Genomic DNA, 22952 nt, shown 5'->3' with positions numbered 1-22952 from the left:
CTTCTTCTGCCGAACACAAACAAAGATTTTTAGAAGAATACCCCAGCTCCGCAGGTCAACACAACGCAAGTGAATGGTGACCAGACACCCGAAGCCCCAAAAAGGAGACAAAGCCAGCACAAAAGTAATCCACACGACCCCAGCGGCTCAATCCACGTCCTCCGAAGCGACCCAGCCGGCCCCGGGGGAAAACAGTCCAAAACATAACAGCCCCCCCCCCCCCCACTGCACATCCCGCCATTGCAGTACCCAGACACAACCATGATTCCAAGCTCAATCACACTCCCCAGCGCTCGACTTATACGCAGAGCGCTAGAAAGCGCATTAGGAAGCGTAATCGAGCCTGAAACCACCACCGCCATGGAGACCGCTGTCAAGATGTACAGTGAAAAAGGAGCCACACCCCGGTCCGCTCCCACCCAAAACCAACCGGATCGCCCCAGAAGACACAGACCAAACCACCGGAATCCGGCAGACCACATCCATGCCAACCTCATCTGCCCCCCGGAGCCCCGAAGGCCCAACCACCACCCATCTGCACCACATGGATCCACAGAGCCGAGACACTCCTCCAAAAATCCCGGTCTGGTGAGCAAATGATGAGAGAACCACCACCCCCAAGCGAAGTAACCCCTCAAGTAGGATACTTTCAACATTGGATACGTTAGTTTAAGCGTGAACTTGAAAATATTAAGTAAATTCTACATTTGTACTTAATTCAATCATGTTAACATTAATGTAATAGCTTACAAGTAAATTTTTTTGTTGTTATTAATTTTTTTTATTGATTTTCATACCCACATATAAACAGACACACAAATAGAAATACATAAGTACATAAAAAAAGACAAAGTTCAACATATATATATATTAAAAAAAGGTCTCCCTCCACTGCCCCACACTAGGACCTCTCCAAATGAGACAAATAACTGCCCCATTTTCTGCCAGGTTCCCCAGCCGTCTGGAAGTCATCTCCTCTAAAGCTGCCACTTTACCCAACTCAGTGCACCACTCACGAAATGAGGGTGAATCAGTTGACTTCCATACCCTAAGGATTAGCTGTCTGCGAATCATCACGCTGGTTAGGACCCAGTTTTTCATGTATATATCTCCTGTATTCAGGACCCCTCCATCTCCCAAAATACAAAGTCTGGGGCAAAATGAAAACTGAGTGTCCAGTACATCACACACAAAATGCTGGATCCTCAACCAAAATTCCTGAATCTTAATACAACCCCAAAAAACATGGGTTGTGTCCCCGTCTTCTGACTGGCATCGCCAGCAGGTGGGTGAGTCTTTAAGACCAAGCCTATACAATGAAGAGGGGGTCCAGTAGAACCGATGCAAAATCTTAAACTGCATCAGACAGATCCTTGCATCTCTAGATGCAGACCTGGTGCTTTTTAGGATCATAGCCCACTCTCCCTCCTCCAATACCAAGTTTAAATCTTTCTCACATAATCTCTTGAGAGAAGACGAAGCTCCATCCCCCAGACTCTGAATTAACAGGGAGTAATACACAGAAGCTTCATGGCCTTTCCCATAAGCAGTAATCACCATTTCCAAAGTATCTGCCGCTTTAGGGGGATATACACCACTCCCAAAAACAGTACAGAGCAGGTGGCGCAGCTGTAAAAACCTAAAGAACTGGGATCTAGGAATCTTAAAATGTTGAACCAAATTATCAAAAGATCTCAGTGCTCCACTGTCATATAGGTCACCGAGTGTAGTAACCCCCCTCCCAATCCACTCTGACCAACAGAAAGGGGACTTATTAATATGTAATTTAGGGTTCAGCCATATGCTTGAGGCAACATTTAAATAAATGTCCGAATTAAACACTCTGGACACTTTAGTCCAAACCATGTGCAAATGCGAAATAATGGGGTGTGACTTAACTTCTCCGGTTAGTTTGATCGAATGGCTTTGCAATGGCGAAATAGAGGCAAGAAACCAGGGAGGGGCAGACCGAACGCATAATAATAAAAAAAAATCTTGAGAAGGCCTAGCCCACCCTTGTCAATCGGCCTATGTAACTTATTGAAATGTAACTTGGGACGTTTTCCATTCCAAATAAAGGACTTCGCTATGCTATCAAATTGTTTGAAATAAGAGAGGGGAACATCTACAGGGAGAGACTGTAGCAGGTAGTTGAATTTTGGAATACATTCATTTTAATAACATTAACCTTATCAATCATTGATAAATGTAATGAAGCCCACCTGCCCACATCACTCGAAAACCTTTTAATTAAAGGGTCAAAATTAACTCTAACTAAATCACATAAATTTGCTGGGAATAAAATGCCCAAATACTTAATGTCCTGTTTGGGCCAATGAAAGGTGCCCAGTTGAAAAGCTGTTACTGGGCAGTATGCACTAGTCAACATTCTTAAAGAACTATTCTTGGTTAAATACAAGTTAAGCTTAATCGACAGCACTTGTGGCATAATGCTGATTACCACAAAAAAATATTTTGACTTGTCCCTCCTTTTCTTAAAAATAAAAATAAAAATCAAAGTAACAGTGAGGCACTTACAATTGAAGTGAATGGGGAAATTCTTTGGAGGGTTTAAAGGCAGATTAATTAATTTTATGTAGCGTATGGTTTACATGCAGTATAAAAGGATTGTTTAGTACATTGTATAAGCGCATATGATTCAAAATATAAAAGTAACAATATAACAGAATAGTTAAAATGATCATATATCAATATCCAGTTGTCTGATCCAATTTAACGCAGATGGTACTGCCTCCATAAAATCGACCCAATTTCCCTGATAGGATCGGAGGTGACATTCAGTGGCAATGTGATGGAATGCAAGGTTTGGTGTGCCACAGTCGCACTGTGGGGAAGATGTTTTTCCCCACTTATGCAGAGAATCTGCACATTTACCATGACCGGTACGGATTCTGTTAAGGGATACCCATAACTTACAACTGAGTTGGGTACCGGCAATATCCTGATTGTAATTTACAAACCAGTTTGCTAAATGAGGATCTACTTGCAAATTCCATAAACATGTCCACTCTTCTCTAGAACTGTAATTGCTTACACTCAAATGTTCAGTTTTAATTATGGGAGTCTTCCTCGATTTAAGTCTCTGGATTCTTAGAGTTGGAATATCTTTGTGAATTGGAAGTTGGGGGTTGTCATGGGGGTGGTTAAGGCTCTGGGTTACTGATCAGAAGGTCGGGGGTTCAAGCCCCAGCACCACCAAGATGCCACTGTTGGGCCCTTGAGCAAGGCCCTTGACCCCATCTGCTCCAGGGGCGCCGTATCATAGCTGACCCTGCACTCTGACCCCAGCCTAGCTGGGATATGTGAAAAAAAAAGAATTTCACTGTATATGTGCAAATGTATAATGTGTGATAAATAAATATAATTAAAATTTAATTAATTAAATTAATTACATTTTGTCGTATTCTCGCAGTAAAGCCTCAGATCTTCAATACCCAGGAAGTAAGTTGCTTAAAACAGTTAACATGCATATTGTTTATGTCTTGTGGTTATACTTTTGAAATGGTGAGTATGTTAACATTAACGGATTGGCCACAATCACTTACATTGTAAGGGCCTCAATGTAACCCACATTTTTGAAGGGAGATGCAAATCAAAATACATTTTTGTGGTAATCAATATTATGCCACCAATGCTGTCGATTGAGCTTAACTTTAACTGAACCCAAAATATTCCTTTAACTAGACAGCAGGTTGGGAAATTGCAAAATTTGTGAAAAATGTCAGCACAACTAAATGTATAATAATACATCAGGGAGTTTCAAGAATAACAGCTCACTAGAGGTATTATTATTAATGAAGGCTGAATAATGAATATTTATAAAAATTACAAACTAGAAGAACCTAGACTATCTCCATGCATGTCGTTTTGTTTATCCACTGGTTTAATTTAAACATTGTCACTTACCTTGAGGAATTCTTCATCATTACCATAAAACATGAATAAACATATTATATATTAAACAATTAGTGAGAGTAAATACTTAGCTTGACTATTCAGCTTTGGATGGCATGTCCTTTTAAGGATAACTGTATAACATTCTACTGTACCAAATTTGTATCAGCTTTCTATCAGAAACACAAGTTTACCCTACAAAGTTTTGGTGAGTGTGGATTTGCATCTGTATGTTTTTTTGTGAGAGAAGTATTCCTTGTATTCTTACTCGGCTTTTCACCATCATCTTCTCGAGTTCTTTGCTGATGTCTGAGAAGTTGGGACGCTTATCTGGCTCTTGTTTCCAACAACGAAGCATCAGATTGTACCTACATTAAATAACATAGCATTTATTACCTGATATATATAATATATTTTTTATATATATTTGTGTTTGTTGTGCCTAAATAAATGGTATATTTTTAAGAGAAATGCAGAAAATACATAAAAAAACAAGTACATTGTTGTTTCACGGTTTCTAAAATCATAAACTGAAAAATATGCTAATTGAAATGTTGAAATGGTGAATACTCTAGGTGACATTGGGAACTATTAAATTTTTCAGCTTTTCAAAGGTGAAGTGTGTAATTTTTTCAATATGTTCTACTATCCCGATCTCTCTGAAAAGCATAAACACTGTGTGTCTGTGGCACCATCAAAACATTTCTGTTTGTTTGAACATCCCAACCAGTCTGACACAGCAACATTGGCCGACCAATGGAAGATGGAGAAGTGTTAGGGAAATCTGTTTGAAAATTATTTTGGTACCACTTGCGGCACAGAAATTACGCACTTCACCTTTATAATAAAATTACAATACAATAAAATGATTCTACTGATGGCATAATGTCTGTTGTTTAAAATCAGTAATAAACACACATTTCTTCTGTGCAGTTCTCTGGTTTCTCCATCCTGTAGCCTGTCTTTAGAAGGTTGAAAAGCCGTTCTGGAGCAATGCCTGGGTAGGGGTTTCCACCTAGTGTCACAATCTCCCATAAGAGAACACCAAAAGACCAGCTAATGAGAGAAAAAGGAGAAGGAATGGAACAAATCCTATTTAGACTAATTCTTCATATGGTAAATGTGAATAATAGATGGTAACTATACATGTAAATATGCGTTAAAACTAGTCTCAGGTTATACAGTAGTTATGTGTGTTTCATGCAACTCTGCAATGACTTACACATCACTTTGTGTGGTGTAGATGTGGTCAAACAAAGACTCTATAGCCATCCATTTGACAGGAATACGACCCTGGAAATTGAGAACACATTATGACATTTATGTATTGTAATAAGCCTAACAAACTGTAAAAATGCAAATGAAATTAAAATAGGGTTCTGAATAGGGTTTCTTGAGTATGGAACTAAAGTATTAAGTCTACATGTGTTGCAGAACACATATAATAAGTACACATGTACATTAAGAATGTATAAGTACAATAAGAACACATGTAAATGTAGCAAATTATTCAAAAAAAAAATATTAAACCATATGCAAGAAAAAAATGGCATCTCAATATATTTTCTACATAATGGAACTAATATCCAAAACCTGTAACATAGGGTTTTCTTGATTGCTGCAATTAATTACATCTTTTGCGATATATATATATATATATATATATATATATATATATATATATATATATATATTTTTTTTTTTTTTTTTAAGAAAACAGCTGCAAAGTAACAAAAAAAAACAGTTTTATCACCTTGCTCCTCTTCACATATGAATCTTCCTCATAGACATCTCGAGACAAACCAAAGTCTGATATTTTCATCTTCCTTCCCTCTGCCACAAGCACGTTCCTGGCAGCAAGGTCTCTGTGAACAAGCTAAAAGCATACTAATAAACATTTCTTTCACTGCTGCACTCCATAAACTTCAAACTCAAACCTAAGTATTTACATCTTTAAAACACAAAACCTGTAATCTCCTTAACAAATAAAAAAGGTGGACATTCCATAAACTTCTGACATACCTTCATTTCTGCCAAGTATTGCATTCCTCTGGAGATCTGCCATGCAAAAGAGATGAGATCACCCATGGTCAGCGCTCTTTCATCTGGGTTTTCCAAGTAGCTGGAGTTACGGTTGGCATCATTGCCCATATAGCTGGGTCCAACTTTCCGACTCTCTCTCAGGAAGTTGCGCAGTGAGCCATACTTGGCATACTCAACAATTAAGTATAATGGACCTGAACAGATTGAGTTTTGTAAGCACACAGGGAAAATAAAACAGAAATCACTGTATTATTGTATTTATTGTATCATATTTTTATATAACATCCTACCATCCTGGCTGCAGGCTCCATACATCTTTATTACATGAGGGTGATTAACCTGCTTGAGCAATGTGAACTCTGAAAGAAGATCCCGAAGCTCACTGTGAGAGGCATTTTCTGTGGGAAAATGAAAATAATGAATGCTAAGCAAATAATTTCAGACACCATTTTCAGTGCAGATCCAGCTTTGAAATTAATTAAGTCATATTTTAGTCCTTTTTGAGGATAAATTGCATCTACTCCTACTTTTAAGTTATGTGATACCTTTCAACATTTTTACAGCAACTGTAGTGTATCCAGCTTTTCCTTTAAGACGAAATGCAGTGGCCTTCACAACCTTCCCAAACTCTCCTTCTCCAAGAGTTTTACCCAGAACCAGGTTCTTTCGTGGGAACTCCCATTTTGGATCTTCCTGTTAATAGAAATGAGGGGAAAAAATCAGTAAAGTTTAACAGAATAGAAGCAAACTGCTCTCTCAACAATCTCAATCATATCATTCACCAGGTAAACTTTATGTTGTATAGATCAACAAGTAATGGGCTCTGAAGTGAAAAAATATGTTAAAATGGAAGAACCAAGCAAACAAACTCACAGGTATTTTGAAGGTGTCAATGGCCACCTGATTTTCCATGGAATCTAGAGAAGCTCGCCGAATATTACTGGCTGAGTAACTGATTGGGTAAGACTGAGCCGGCCGACGGAAGGTCATTTCAGCTGAGGCGATGGGCGGCTTGGGTGTGCTATTGTGAAAACGGTGGAAAACGTACGAGGACAGGAGGATGGAGACAATGAAGGAGAGGAGGACACCAGTTGCAATGACTGTCTTACACATGTCGTCACAGATAGCCTCTGAAAAAGAGACACAGAACCACAATTAGGTACAATCACATGAGTCAACAAAGCAATTTGTTAATTTTGGTATTTTACAGATAGAAAATACATCAGATATATGGTATTTAAATCATCCAAAATCTTTTAGCTCACCTTCCATTTCATCCTTTTCACAGAAGCACTTCTCTGAGAAACAGTAGCAAGTCCCATATCCTGCTTTAATTCCATATAGGCCTCTCTCGTGACCCCCGATTATGGGTTGACCTGACAAAAATACATATTGTTGTTATAGTTGTTGCCCCTCCTAAAGCACAATTGCGGATTTACAAAGGGCTATTAATTAATGTAAATTAATATGTTAATATTAATAATATATTATTATGTTTATTAATAATAATAATACATTTACTATTTATTTATTATAATAACATGAATTAAAACACTAAAAAGTTTTAATATTTAATAATAAATAATACTAAATAAATATTTAATCAATAATATGTATTATTTCTTTTAAATATATTTTAATCATTTTTTTAATGAATGAACTGATATAAAAAGTCACACAATAAAAGCTAAAATTTCTCTCACTGGTGCAATCCTGAGGACATATGGATATATCTTTGCTTTCAATTACATCACAGTAACCATCCGGACATGTGCGGAGGTCAGGGGAACAAGTGGAATATTTTTCAGATATTCCTGCAAAAGTAAAAGAAAGATACAGAATGATTTAATATTAACAGGTAAAAACTGTGGAAACAGTTCCAAAGTAATATTGTAAGTGCAGTGTATTTGATTCCATGTTGTTTGAGATTTCATCTAATACAATACAACTAGGGCTGCAACTAAAGATGGTTATTCTTCTGTGAGTGCAGTAAAGACAAAATATACTTATATTCAAGATTTATTCTCTAAAAGCAAGTCTAAATATCTTATATGCTGCTTCTCAGGTGAATGCATCTTTTTTTAAAGGATTTTTAGATATTTTAAAATATTTGTATTTTTAATATTATATTCAACATTCTCAGAAAACTATTTTTTTCTTCTGCAGTATAGCTGCTAAAGAAAATGTACGTTGTTTTAAAAGAGTTTTAGATATTTATATTGGAAAACAAGTCAAAACAAAAACAAATCAAAAACGTATTTTGTTGCAGTGTATAATGGGGCAAAGACTACCCTCTCTCACCTTTTTGTTCACTTCAATCCATCTTTAACTCTTAAACTTCTCTCTTATTAATAAAGCTGTATATTGCCAATTTTCTTCATGACAAGAAATGCACAGTGACACATATATTATGATTCAATAAGTCGCGAGCCAGCACTCGAGGGACGAGTGTCCCCGCAACAGAGTGTGCCTCAGCCGGATGCAGTTTCAATCTCTCCCCCTTAGATCGGGACATTCGCGCAACTCATAAAATAGGCGCTGACCGCAACGAGGAATGACAGTTTCGGAGTTTGGAGTTTGTGGCAGGGAGGAGGGCGGGGCCGGGTCGTGATGCTGCACACCCGGCCCCTAATCAGGCTAATCAAGCCCTCGAGAGGGATAAAGGCAACCACAGGCGGCAGTTCCAGGGAGAGAGAGAGTTACGGGCAGCTGCCCGGCATGTGTTTGTCTTTTTGTTTAAGTTTGTTATTAAACTATTATTTAAATTGTTAAGCCGGTCTCGCCTCCTCCTTTCCATTGAACTGTGTTACATAGTTATTCACATGTATAATACATTCCATATTATTTGAACTTTAATAAAGCTATAATGCATTAAATATAACTGCGATTAAGATGTAATGCCAGGGTGTTTCCTTTAAAGAGCTCCGGCTCTGCTTATTCCACAACGAGGGTGGCTTCTGTATTTACTTATTTTGTATTTTTGCATTATAATTCCCTCATATTTTGCAATCTACATAACCTGAAGCTGCTTGGAAAGTTTAGAGTGCATCTGGACTGTGATCTGTGTAATTCTTCCTCTCCTCAGTCAGGCGTGAACTGCAGTGCTGTTCTCGCACGTCATCATTAGAGTTTAATATGAACTCATATTACATTAAATGAGATCAAACGAATATTCGACAATGGAAATTTTTGTCAACAATTTTTTATTGTCATGGGGCCTGGGTAGCTCAGTGGTAAAATACGCTGGCTACCACCCCTGGAGTTCGCTAGTTCGCTAGTTCGAATCCCAGGGCGTGCTGAGTGACTCCAACCAGGTCTCCTAAGCAACCATATTGTCGACATTGTCGATAACGTAGACTAATCATTTCAGCCCTAAATACAACACTACATTAGAGTAATGAGAAATCAAGTAAAATAGTGGGTAACCTTTATCGTTGCCTTGTCTCCACTGGCATCTGCCTGTGGGGGCTCCCAGGCCTCGAGACGCCTCACACTCCCCTCGCTGTCTCCGCTCTGCACAAGCCAAAACCCGCTGCTCGTCCATCCTCATAAGATCTGCTACAAGACACAGCCAGATATGAAAAAGCATAGGACAAAGTCATAATCTCTCTAGGACCTGGATCAACACAGCAACACTCTGAGAGTAGGTGAGCTAGATTAATGGTCATGTTAATACTGTTCAGCACTCCTATGTCTCGAACATGTTAATCCTGTTCAACACTACTGTCTTGAACAGGCACAAATTCAACCACTGAACCACTTTTAACCCTAACAGTCAACTGTTTCTTGGTCATCTTGCTGACTTACTGTACCTTCACCCTCGAACATGATGATGAGCTGAGTCTTGGCCTGCAGCTGGTTCTGTTGCTCTTGGGCAATAACCACATACTGGAGCTCTTGGCACTCTGCTCTGCGTAACGCATCAGTGTCATTTACATAGAGAACACCAGACATCTCGTTTTGGCTCTGTGCAATGCTAACTGCTGCGTAGCATGACTGAGCATCAGCAGAGATGTTCCTGTCCACTATTTCTAGCTGATATCCAACCTCAATGCCCTTAAACTTCAAACAGCTGTCCACACAGACTTTTGCAATCTAATAAAGACAAAAACAACAGAGTTATGTCACACATTAGGCTGAAAAAAATATATATAATCCCACTTGAACTTGCATACATAGAACTCATTTTATCTACGAGGGATACAACAACCAGGATATTTTCTAAAAATATTTTCCGTAGAATTGAAGGGGTGGGGTTACCAATCATGCATCTGTCCTTGTTTATATATTTTTTATCAATGCTGAAAATAATTTAGTTATGAGACACCTTGCAATTGCGTGACTGTAAGTCTGTCATAATCAGACAAAAAACTGATGTCCCCCGTCCGTTATACGAGTTTGTATCTATCGCTCAACTAGTGTTGCGCAATTCCCCTCTAGTGTAGATGGTGGTATCACGTGGTACCTGTTACTTTTTAAAGTGCTGAAAAAATCACAGTCATGTCTTATTACTGGATGAGGATTTAAAAAAATTTTTTTTTAGAAAATGCTGATGTGGATTTCTATTCACAGGTATGAATCCTTGCGATTATCAGTTTTTATAAAAAATAACTATCCAGTGTAAAATGTCTCCAAACTAAGGGATATAAAACGTTCAGTGATTTAAATGTGGATGCATGGAGGATTCGGTTTTCAGAACGTCAAGTGCCCCCTGCAGGAATAAAACTTTGTTTCTCACAAGACACAGTCAGTGGCTGACAACATGTGCACTTTCGGTCAGTAGGTCTGTTACCCACACAATTTTTTTTAATGTATTTAGAAAACATGAAATATAGAGTCTTATGTGGAGTCAGTGAGTTGTTAATGGCGTCCATAGAAATTATTAGTTTTTTTTTTTTTTCAGGGTGAGGAAAGCAGACAGGCATTTCAGATGCATTTCAAGCCTTCCTCATGTAATAAACTGTTTTTATGCACTGTGTAATGTGTTGTAATGAAACATTACAACCCCAATGACCCACATTTGGAGTCCCCTCCCCCCATTTTCAAACCAAATCTACACCATTGAGAAGGGAGACATCAACCAGGATATTTTCTAAATAATATTGATTGTAATATTGTCCTGGGTTCATGATTAATGGATAAGGATATTTTTAAAATCATTTGATAGAGATTGAACTCACAGCTATTTCAATTTCAAAGCAATTTCTAGGCAATTAAATATTTTAAATCTAAGCATAACTAGAAAAATGTATAGCCACTTAAGAGATTTTCATAAACTTTTTAAATCCTGGAAATGACTATTTAAAATTCCATGATATTTCCATGTTTTCCATTGCCTTGGGAACCTTGAAAATCACACTTCTATACCCCTACTAGCACATGTACAGATTTCCAATAATAATGACTAAAACGTAATTTAAGCACCTGGGAGTATGTCGTTGATTTCCGTGACATGGTGAAGAAGTAGGTGATATTGGTGAAATGAATAGGAACTGGCAGAACAGTGACATTGAAATGTAACAGCACTGTTCCCTCAGGGCCTGGGAAAGTGGTGTCATTGACCAGGTAGTCCAACTGAAATGAGCGTGTCTCTGTCACAGACACGTTCTGACTGAGCTTCAGCTCTGAGGGCACACAACAGGATGAAGGACAATTCAGAACACCCAATTCTTTAAAAACACAGAATTCTTTAAGTAATGTGTATTCTTTTTTTGTTACTCACTATATTCATGAACTGTCCCCCGCACATTGCTAAAGACAGCTTTTTCTTCCCTGAATTTCGGTTCGATAGTAAATGTGTTTCTGACCCAGGGGTCATTCGTCAGCAGGGTACCAACAAATTTATTCTGACTTTGATCACTGGGATAAACAGGTGTTGTGTCCCTGTCGTATACAGACAGACTTCCACAGATTGTACCCTACAAAAAGAAAAGATAATGATTATGGTTATGATTCCACTTCTTTAATTCACATATTAAAACAGGGATCTTCAACATAGGGTTCATGGCAGTAATCAGTGTTGAGTAAGTTACTTAAAAATAGAAATCCACTACAAATGACTAATGTGACGAGGAGGAAGGCGTGGCCGGGCCGAGAGGATGCACGCCCGGTGCTGAGTTGCCCAATCAGCAGGAGAGAGATAAAAGGAGGAGCCGGGGATGCCAGAGAGAGAGAGAGAGAGAGAGAGAGACGTACGCAGCAGTATTCATGTGTGTGTGCACTTTTGTTTATGTTCAGTCTTCGCCAGTGTTTTATTAAAAGTCTGTTGATTGTTATCCGGTTCCTGCTTCCTCCTTTCCCGAACAAGTAGAGATCTGTTACACTGGTGCCGAAACCCGAGACTGGAGGAAGACGCGCCGTCAGAGAGCCCTCGTCGCTGACGGAGGATCGCGAAGCCGAGGAGGGTTGGTTCGATGGTACTGGAGCGGTCCACCAGGAGACGGAGGAGCCACTGCCATCCGCCAGGAAGCGAAGGAGCCATTGCCTCCACCAGGGGACGGAATCCAGTGCCATCGCCCGGTGTCATGGAGGATCGCTGGACAGCTGGCTGAGGACCGATTGGCGGCGTGGTCTATAACCAGATTTTTATTTTTTATTTTATTTTCTCTCTCTCACTCCCTCTCTCTCTCTCTGTCTATCTCGCTCTCTTTCTCTCTCTCCTCCCCTCCCCTCGTCCTACCCAGGTACCCAGGAGGCGGGGAAGACCAGCCGGCGACAGAATGGTCAAAGGGGCAACTCCTTTCCTCCAGGAAGTGGGGGGGGGGGGGGGGAGTATGTCAGATGGGTTACCCGGCCTGAATCAGGCAGTGGGGGTATGTGACGAGGAGGAGGGCGTGGCCAGGCCGAGAGGATGCACGCCCAGCGCTGAGTCGCCCAATCAGCGGAAGAGAGATAAAAGGAGGAGACGGGGACACCAGAGGGAGAGAGAGAGAGAGACACACATAGCAGTGTTCGTGTGTGTGTGCACTTTTGTTTATGTTAAGTCTTCATCAGTGTTTTATTAAAAGTCTGTGGATTGTTATCCAATTCCTGCTTCCTCCTTTCCCGAACAAGTAGAGATCTGTTACACTAATTATTTATCTAAAATTGTAATCAGATTACTTTATTAATGAATTAATTTAAAAAGTAATCACATTACTAACTACTTTAATTTTAAGTAACTTTCTAAAACACTTTTCCGCTCAACAAATTCTAAATAATGTCTATATTCTTTCTTGTTTCTTGTTCATTAACCATACACTCAGCACCTTACATTTCTCCTTCACAGTGACTCGTTGTGTGGCCATAATTCATGTATTCCACATAAATAATATATTAAAAATAAGCATAACCCTATAATGTACTTAAAATTAAATTAATTGAAAGTCATTAACTGTAATCTGATTACAAAAAAATTAAATGTAATGCATTAAACTACCTTTTTAATACCAAAAAGCAATTAGATTACAGTAACTAATTACTCTGTAATTGGATTACACCCAACACTGGCAGTCATGCAGGGGGTTTGCTAATTATTGTTTGATCTTGAACTATTTTTTATGAGAAAAAGAATATAAGTTAAACAAAAATACAATATCAAGTTCAATTAACGCAAACATTAAGAAGATAAAATGGATGACAATTTAAAATATAATTTATACATTTATGACTCTGTACATCAGTAATGATTATTTTTATGGATTTGCAATGTAAGCATCATAACAAAGTATATAAATACTAGGGGCATGCAGCAAAGCAATTATCTGTATTTGTATCTGTTCATGTGACAAAATTATCTGTGTCTGTCTCTGATAGAACTGGGTGTGGGCGGGGCTTAAACCGAAGTGCGTCAAAACTAAATAAAATGCCTAATTTTATGCTACTCTTACATTTATAGTTTCTATGAATAAAATATTCTTTGTATATGCCCTTTCATAACAATAGCCTAATAATAATATTATTAATAATAATTATTATTATACAACTATTATTTAAAAAATATTATTTTATTCTTTTTTTTTTCTTACTAGATGAAGCTGAATTTGTAAGCTACATTAACTGTGGAATATGTTGTTCACTGTGGTATCTCCTGGTATTTCTGATTTTAATATCTGCATGAAACAGAATTTTCTTTTGTCTGTGCATGCATTACAGCAACATTATTCTGAAGGCAGATCAAGCCTTTGCTTTGTCAAGCAAAATGCGAAATGTCAAGCACACATTTTGCAGTGAATAATAAATACAAATTCAAACATTAAAATAAATGAAAATAAAATCAATATAACCTACAAACAGGTGAAAATCCCATAAATCTATCAGGAATTTTCATGATAAGACACCATTATTTAGTTAAATAATAATAATAATAATAATAATAATAATAATAATAATGTTACATTTATATAGCACCTTACCAGAGGTAGCACAGTTTAAAGAAGAAGAAAGGAGGAATATTCCTAATAGATGAATACTCTATGGAGCATTTAAACCTTTATGGAGCATTTTAGCTTTTATTTTCAGAATAAAGTATTTACCAGATAATTTCCTTGATCACTGATGCTTACATAAATGTGGTCAACTTTAAAAGACGGATAGATGGGCTCCAATGTGAAATCATCACTTCAGGTCAGGAATTTAACATTGCACTCAGGTTTAGGCTATAAATAAATACATAGGAAACACGTGTGAATCGTGTGATACATTAACAGAGACATTTCAAGAAGTGGAAAGTGTATGATGTCGTATCTTAATGTTAAACTTGATAAGCTCCAGACACGCACAATTAACAGACTGCAAACGTAGCCGAGACCGCACCCATCTGATTTGAAATAACAACGTGCGCATTTTCATTCATAAGGTTTACACTTTAGGAATATTGGCTGCACAGATTCATAAATTCTTTATAATTTTGTATATGTTTATTTAAAATGTTGTTTCATCATTGTGCCTCTTGGATAATCATAATTAATATTTTTTTGATTATTCGGATGAATCCATTATTCGTTTTGAAGTCATTATTCGTGCCTTTCCGAATAAGTTATTAGGCTTCATGCACATCCCTAGTAAATACAATTATTTAAATGCAATTATGTATATATAAATATAAATACAATGATTTAATTATTTATTTAAATAATATGAATACAATAATTTATGTATGTACTGTGCATAAATAAATATAGTACTTTACGCATGTTATTATAAGCCAGACTTAGAATGCAACACTCAAATTTTTACATATATATTGTATTCACCAAGGGGTCCTTGGCCTAAGAAAGGTTGAAAACCCCTGTATTAAAATATGAAATCAAAAAGACTATGAAGATGTGAGGCCTGACAGTTGTGGTCATGGTGCCTGATCCACACCTCACTGCGGTTGAACTCTATTATGACGTCCTCAGTGTCGGTTCCATTTACATAGGGAGGATTATCGTCCTCATCATAGATGTTCACGTGCAGAGGAGTGACAAGTGTGTGCACCGTCTCTTCTTTCCGCACTGTACAAACTATAACCAGACGGTACACTTCCTTCTCCTCACGATCAACAGGTGCTGTGACCACCAGCTCTGAAGTGGAGCCATCGACCGCAAACGGAACTGGTGAATCTGTTTAATAAAAGCAATAATAATAAAACTATAAGCAATAAAATTATATATGTTTAAAGGGATAGTTCACCCAAAAATGAAAATGCTCTCATCATTTACTCACCCTCATGCCATTCCAGATGTTTGTGACTTTCTTTATTCTGCAGAACATAGATGAAGATTTTTAGAAGAATATCTCAGCTCTGTAGGTCCTTTCAATGCAAGTGAATGGTGATCAGGCTTTTGAAGCTCAAAAAATCACATAAAGGCATTGCATTGCATTCAGTTGAATTATATGGACCTACAGAGCTGAGATATTCTTCTAAAAATCTCTCTTTGTGTTCTGCAGAAGAAAGAAAGTCACACACATCTGGGATGGCGTGAGGGTGAGTAAATGATGTGAGCATTTTCATTTTTGGATGAAATATCCCTTTAAGTTCATCTTTAAGAGAACCGTGAAAGAGTTTACATTAGGTAAGAAATGAATGGGGGTATGAGGCAAAAATGTCACCACAAGGGACAAAAGTGCCCCCCAATTTCCTAATGTAGGGGCCAAAAATTAAAAGAAAAAAAAAAAGAAGAAAAAATTGTAATATCTAATATATTAGATACAATATAATATCTATCTATATATATATATATATATATATATATATATATAAAATTAACACAAATTAATTAGATTGAAGTATCTGACAAATAAAGATTATACACATTGTGTTTTTTAATGTTATAAAAAATATGCCCCGATAAAGGTTAAAAAATGCCCTTGAAAATCAACTCTAGATGGGCAAATATAAAAAACAGTTAATTTCTGACACTGACATTCCCATATGGAATTTCCAAACTAATTGTTAAATATGTACTGGACCTAATTGCTCTTCCAGAAATGGATAAACAGTACATAATGGGGCTTAAGTGGTGAATTTGTCAGGGCTGGTAACTGGAAAGTTGCTGGTTTGAGCCCCTTAAGGATCAAGTCAGGATCACAATTGTGTCCTTGAGCAAGGCATTTAACCCCAGGTTGCTCCAAGCGGATTGCCTTTATATTGTTCATAATATGTGTACTGTAATACTCTTTGGATTAAAGTGTCTGCTATATGACTACTTGCATACATGACTTTAAATCAACCCACACCAATAACAGCTAGAGTATAAGATGCAATTTCTCAACAGTAGTTTGAGATTGACATCAGGTTTGCTTCGTACCTGCTTCAACTCGATAACTGATGGTATAGTTGGGGCAAACACTCATGCGTGTAAAACGCTGGAGCTGCCGCAGAGCCCCTGGCATACGGTTCTCTCTGATGTGGGGGTTTGTATCCCTGTCGGGGAAGCACAAATTCTCCAGCTTGATCTGACCACAGGAGGGTGCTGTTGCATTAATGAATGTCAGGCTGACCTCCACTTTGGGAAGGAGATTGCACAACATTTTCTGCACAGGCATCAGGGAGGCTGTGACCTTCAGGGTGAGCTTCTTCAAGGAGCTGGCTGAGCTGGTGTCTGGAGGACAGACATCACGAGACATGTTTTTGTAATGCGTCCTTTAACAAGGATGTCATTTATCACTGTGTTTCCCTGACAAGTTTCATTAAGACACTGTGTTAGAAAAGTCGTTTCCCAAATACATCCAACAAAATGTAATGTTTAATTGAAATTGTATTACATGCATAATACTAAAATTCAGCTTCAGGGATACTGGAGACTGTTTTCAAATTGAATTGAAAAAAATATTCTATGATGGATAACATGATACACCAGCAAAATAGTGAATAACTTTAAATAATGCACAATCTGAAAGCAATTTGAGTACAGCTCGTTGACACCTAACAAGTCTATGAGTTTTTTTTGGATCATTTTAGGTAAACATAATTTTTGATCAATGTATAGTGAAAGTGTGTATTTTAATAACTTTTTTGCCTTCACTAATTTACTCATTTTAAATGGTCTTGCGGTGTGATAATTGAATTTAACCTTTTCAAGAGTTGGGTCTAAATTCCTCTGCAGTGCCCCCTGGAGTGAGTTATTTTTGCACGTGACACAGCTGGTAGAGGGGGGCAGAGTGTAGACGAGTATCATTTATTTATTTTTTTATTTCTTGTCGTAAAACAAAAATACTGTATATAATATAGTAAATATACAAACAAATGGGTTATGTCTGCTGTACTGTTTTTGTTTTATTTATTATAGCTGTAAAAAACAAATGAACAAATAATATCAGCAGTCCGGTTTGCCTATGCACTCTCTGACATCTCAGACGTGTGCGTGTGTGTGTGTGTGTGTGTGTGTGACAAGCACTATTGTAAACAGACTTGGCTGCATGCATCGGATAATCACGCTCGATCAGCATGTTTTCACTGCGAGTATACAAGTCTTAAACTGTTATTGTGGTGCTTTTGTGATAGTGTAGCTGTCTGTTTCAGAAAACAAACGTATTATATGCCTGAAAAGACTGTTTGAGTTGCTGTTTGTGTGAATGAAAACTGCATCTGCACCTAATCAGCAGATGTGGCTGCGTGTATGGGAAGATCACATTTAGATATGATGGCTGTGCATAAACAAGCTGTGAACTGTTATTGTGGTACTTTGGTGACAATTTGGCTGTTTGTTACATAAAATAAACATATTATGTGCTTGAAAAGACTCTTTGAGTAGCTGTTTGTTTGATGAATGACAACCATTACTAATGTAAACAAATGGCAGCACGAATCGGAGGAAGATCACGTTTTATGTATTGACTGTGTGTCTAAGAGCTGTAAACTTTTTATCGCGGTACTTTGGTGACGAGTTGGATGTATGTATATAAAATAAACGTATTCTGTGCTTTAAAATACTGTATGAGTAACTGTTTGAGCGAATATAAATAACAGACGCTTGACCAGCACAGCCTGTGTCGGTGCGAAAGCCGATTTGAATCTGGCAGCTTGTAACGTGAATGGATGTTGCAGAAACACATATGTGTGACGCTACTCTGAGGGGCCTAGTTATTAACCATCACATATGTGTGACAGTACGTATGCAAGGGTTTAGTAGTTGTCTTTCATGTAGTCTCTCAATTAATTTGAGGTCATCAAAACTACATGCACAATAAATATTTTCTTTGTGCAAAATGCAGTTTAAAAATGTTTTACATAGAGTATAGCATTCCACACTGCAGGAAAAAGTATTATGTGAACTACCTGTATACAAATTTAAACAGATGAAACTGTCATACAGGGAAGCATGTCAAACTTGCTACAAATACTGTCAATTGTATATTAAACTCACATATACTACCAAAGTCACTCCACTCCAGGGATTTGTTCATTGAAAGGACTCCAGAAGCCTCATCCATGTGGAACCATGATGCATAAGGAGGGGCTCTCAGGGGATTTCTCCAGCACAGTGAAAAAAAGGGCCTCTCTGCAGGGGTTTCCAGCATAGAATGGACCTGAAGCACTGGTGAACCCTGTTGCTGACCCACGTAGATGCTATCCGAGTACTTGCTTTGAGGAAAATAAAGTCCAAGTGAACCTGTACAAAATACACATGAAATGTCATACACTTCGTGCATTGCGGAGATTAGTCATTCCTGATTGATTCATTTTGATTCCTGTCTTTTCCTGAAAAGGACATTTCTTTAGTAAATTTTCTTTTTCTAGTTAGACTCTGTTCTAAAATATTTAATTGGTTAGAAATTGCTTTTGGGTAGAGTAAATCTTGCTCAAAGGCCTTAGTGATGTGTGATTTGTGAGCGAATCCTCTTGATTTGGTTCTTTAAAATTAGTCAAACCTGTTCACAAATCACCCTGACTGATTCATTATTATTAGATTATTAGATTATTGCTAATTCGCAACCTTATCCACACTAAATAGATTAGAGATTAGAATTAGTATGTCCCAAACATTGCACACCTTTTGCTACATACTTAAAAGTGTGTATTGTTCCATTACAAAAACAGTACACACTTTTAGGACATAGTATAAGTAGGCGAACTGGGACCACAAAATCCTTAGCTTGTAATCACAAACAATGTGAAAGGTCATGGAAATTCAGGTCAAAAAGAGTGGGAAGTTGGAACCCTGAATTAAATATGTGAGAAAAACTTTAATTTGGCATCAATCTTAAAAATTATTTAGCGTTTATAGATGTTTTGTGACAGTGGATACCTTGGTGAAGCAACATTTATAATAGGGGTCAATGATGTGAGGCAAAAAAAAAAAAAATGTTTTTTTGTCTTATTTTTTTTCTTTTGTCTTATTTAATTTTTTTTTGGGGGGGGGGGGGGGTCTTATTCTGGATCTTATTAACTGGATCTAAGTTTTTCAAAAAAAAAAAAACAAAAACAAAAAAACAATTACTTAAATAAACATTTTAAAATGATGAACATGTTTTCAATTACTGAGTTCAAAGTCATTTAAAAAAAAAATCTGGGGCTTAAAGTAAGGGTGCTTTCACACTAGCACTTTTGGTGTGCACCCGGGGTCGAATGACGTCAACGTTCGGTTCGTTTGGATAATGTGAACGCTGTTTTCTGAACTCGGGTGCACAGCCGGGTCCGCTTGAAAAGGTGGTCTGGCACACAAACTTGGGTTTTGTCCAAGCAATCGAACCAAGTGTGAAAGCACCCTAAATGTCATGTGGCGTAACAGTTCGTCCATTAAAAAAAAAAAACATTTGTGCAGAGTAATTTGTATTATTATTTCTTCAATAAGCAGTGAAACAATTTTGTTTTAAAATATTAATATTAAAAAAACTTTTGTCCATTAAATCTAAGTCAGGTGGTATAACCAACATGTAGGATGTGACAAAAAAACAAAAACCAAAACATATAACAGAGAGGACTCTCAAGACAATGTGCAAAGTAAAAATAAATTATAAAAAAAGGCACATTTGTTCATATGGTGTAACCCTGAGAAAACTTATTGATATTCTTGACTCAAAAGTTCATATTTATAAAAAAAAAAAAAAAAAAAAAGTTTACTTTTATTTTTTTAATTAATGATTCAGTTGTGCATACTCTTATGTGTTTAAAGGTATAGTTCACCCATAAATGACAATTCAGTCATTGTATACTCACCCCTGTGTTGTTCTAACCCCATTTGACATTCGTTCTTTCTTTTTCTTAACACAAAGGGAAAAATTGTGAAAAAAATGTTGTTCTCAGTGGTCATACAATGACAGCTTATGGTGACCACCTCTTTAATCTTCATAAGGACATAAAAGTATAATTCAGAAGTCTAATAAATTATTCCACGAGACTCATTACTGTTATAAAAGCATACGATAATGTTTGGTGCGAAACAAACCGAAATCTAATGTATTATTTCGTAAAAATATTCACTGACCGTTGATCTCCTGTGTGCATTCATGAGTCTGCATGCAAGCTTTAAACATCTTTGCACGAGAGAAACAGTAGTTACGCAGCACGCACGAGATGGGGCGTTCAAGTGAAAACACGTTTTGTTTTGCTTCAACAGGACAACCAGTGATATTAACAACAGAAAACTCTACATAGGTGCACACAAACCAGAGAACAGAACTTACAAGCATGTCTGAGGAGTTTGTAGTGGAAGAATAGATGCATTTCAATGTCCGTTTTCAATGTTTCAGAGTCTTCCATCAAGAAGTGTGATGGAGGAGGCTGAAGGTAGCTACCAGTACCACCGCTCCCTATACGCAGTTAACAGACTGTGTAGGGCACCAACTCCCTAGGGGGGCAACAGAAACTCCACCGGCTGCCTTTACACGCACCTTATACCTTATTCAAGGACTCGAAAGCAGTCGCGGAACACAGATAATCGCCTCGTGCTCGCACCACGCATCACATTTTGGACCGGTGCCAGTTCATAGGATGGGGTTACTGGGCGTGACAGCAAATATAGAAGCCATACGATCAACAGAATGTCCCGTTGCTTGTCGTAGCTGCTTAGGACAAAAAACTCTGATTAACATAGACAAGATAACTTTTATTGCGTGTTGTTTGGCTTCTGAGTAGGACACGGTGTGACTGTAGCCACCTTCAGCCCCATCTCTCTGTTTGGAGGACTCTGAAATATATATATATTTTTTTTCCTTTTTCTCCCAATTTGGAATGCCCAATTACCAATGTGCTTTTTAAGTCCTTGTGGTCACGTAGTGATTTGCCTCAGTCCAGGTGGCGGAGAACAAATCCCAGTTGCCTCTGCGTCTGAGACCGTTGCCACGGAGACATGGCGCGTGTGGAGGCTTCACGCCATCCACCGCAGCATCCACGCTCAACTCACCACATGCCCCAATGAGAATGAACCAAATTATAGCAACCACGAGGAGGTTACCTCATGTGACTCTACCCACCCTATCAACTGGGCCAATTTGGTTGCTTAGGAGACCTGGTTGGATTCGAACTAGCGAACTCCAGGGGTGGTAGCCAGTGTCTTTTACCACTGAGCTACCCAGGCCCCCAGGACTCTGAAACATTGAAATATTGGACATTGAAATGCATCTATTCTTTCACTACAGACATGTTTGTAAGTTCTGTTCTCTGGTTTGTGTGCAGCTATGTTGTGTTTTCTGTTGTTAATATCGCTTGTAGTCCTGTTGAAACGAAACAAAATGGGTTTTCGCTTGAACGCCCCATCTTGCGCATGCTGCATAACTACTGTTGTGTAAACAATGGCTGAATTTTCATTTTTGGGTGAAATAATCCTTTAAGCAGCAAGGAAAGTATTTTAATACCTTTTACTTTATGGTTAAATAACCACATGACATTTTAAAAGTCATTAAAAATAATAATAATAGAGAATGCTATTAATGTTTTTCAAAAATATAAACAAATTATAAAAAATTATATTTCTATGAATTTGACACATGAGTTTTAAGCAATGTAATTTTCTCATTTTTATTATCTTGGACAACCTTATTTTTCAATTACCCATAGGCTGCTGTTTCTTTTAAAATTTTAAAAACTCATTCAATTGTACAGTTTAACCTCTGGAACTTGTGATGCAGTCAACAGTTTGCAATAAAGTACATCAAATCTCCCCTTATTGATCTGCCTCTTATCTCAAATCTTTTGTACAACTGTAACTTCCATACAAGTGGGCAAGTTACAGAATTAATTAATCAAACACATACATTTTTCTGTTGAAATAGCCCTCGCTCCACTGTCATCGAAAAATGAAACAGCTTCTCATATGACATTGACACTGGTCTTTTAATAAATTTCTGACATAGTCAATATAATGCGGTCTCAGAGACTCCTTGGGATCACCTTGGGAAGTTTAATTACAGTGGATAACATAATACTGGCTAGAAATGAATCATTACCTGCAGAACGAGTGTGGATGGGGGGGGGGTAATATAGCAGTAATCTATAAAACACTTTAAGATCCCCATGTGTTTTACCAGTAAACGGAGATGCAAGTGTTCAGGCTGTAATGATATCTCTCCTGTGTTCCTCTCCAACGACG

At 37.6% G+C, this 22952-nt stretch overlaps 1 protein-coding gene across 3 annotated transcripts in view; it reads right to left on the bottom strand.

The window, feature by feature from the left end:
* The window catches only part of LOC127412272 (proto-oncogene tyrosine-protein kinase receptor Ret-like), a 48803-nt gene that overhangs the window by 3206 nt on the left and 22645 nt on the right, over positions 1–22952 (bottom strand). For 2 of the 3 annotated variants that reach the window (XM_051648505.1, XM_051648503.1), the window contains exons 2-18: positions 18789–19034; positions 16731–17024; positions 15304–15542; positions 11681–11876; positions 11383–11582; positions 9771–10053; positions 9385–9516; positions 7662–7772; positions 7224–7334; positions 6832–7088; positions 6504–6651; positions 6249–6356; positions 5938–6152; positions 5669–5791; positions 5138–5208; positions 4834–4971; positions 4184–4283 (exon numbers count right to left, since the gene is read on the bottom strand). In XM_051648505.1, coding sequence (XP_051504465.1) covers positions 4184–4283; positions 4834–4971; positions 5138–5208; positions 5669–5791; positions 5938–6152; positions 6249–6356; positions 6504–6651; positions 6832–7088; positions 7224–7334; positions 7662–7772; positions 9385–9516; positions 9771–10053; positions 11383–11582; positions 11681–11876; positions 15304–15542; positions 16731–17024; positions 18789–18942 — 2880 coding nt within the window. In that variant the 5' untranslated portion in view covers positions 18943–19034. The remainder of the gene's footprint in view (positions 1–4183; positions 4284–4833; positions 4972–5137; positions 5209–5668; positions 5792–5937; positions 6153–6248; positions 6357–6503; positions 6652–6831; positions 7089–7223; positions 7335–7661; positions 7773–9384; positions 9517–9770; positions 10054–11382; positions 11583–11680; positions 11877–15303; positions 15543–16730; positions 17025–18788; positions 19035–22952) is intronic. The other variant, XM_051648504.1, reaches the window with a different exon arrangement.

This window comes from Myxocyprinus asiaticus, chromosome 21, assembly GCF_019703515.2.
Source record: "Myxocyprinus asiaticus isolate MX2 ecotype Aquarium Trade chromosome 21, UBuf_Myxa_2, whole genome shotgun sequence".
Taxonomy (NCBI): Eukaryota; Metazoa; Chordata; class Actinopteri; order Cypriniformes; family Catostomidae; genus Myxocyprinus; species Myxocyprinus asiaticus.
The sequence above is the reverse complement of the archived record's forward strand: the minus strand, read 5'-3'. Positions and strand labels throughout refer to the sequence as shown.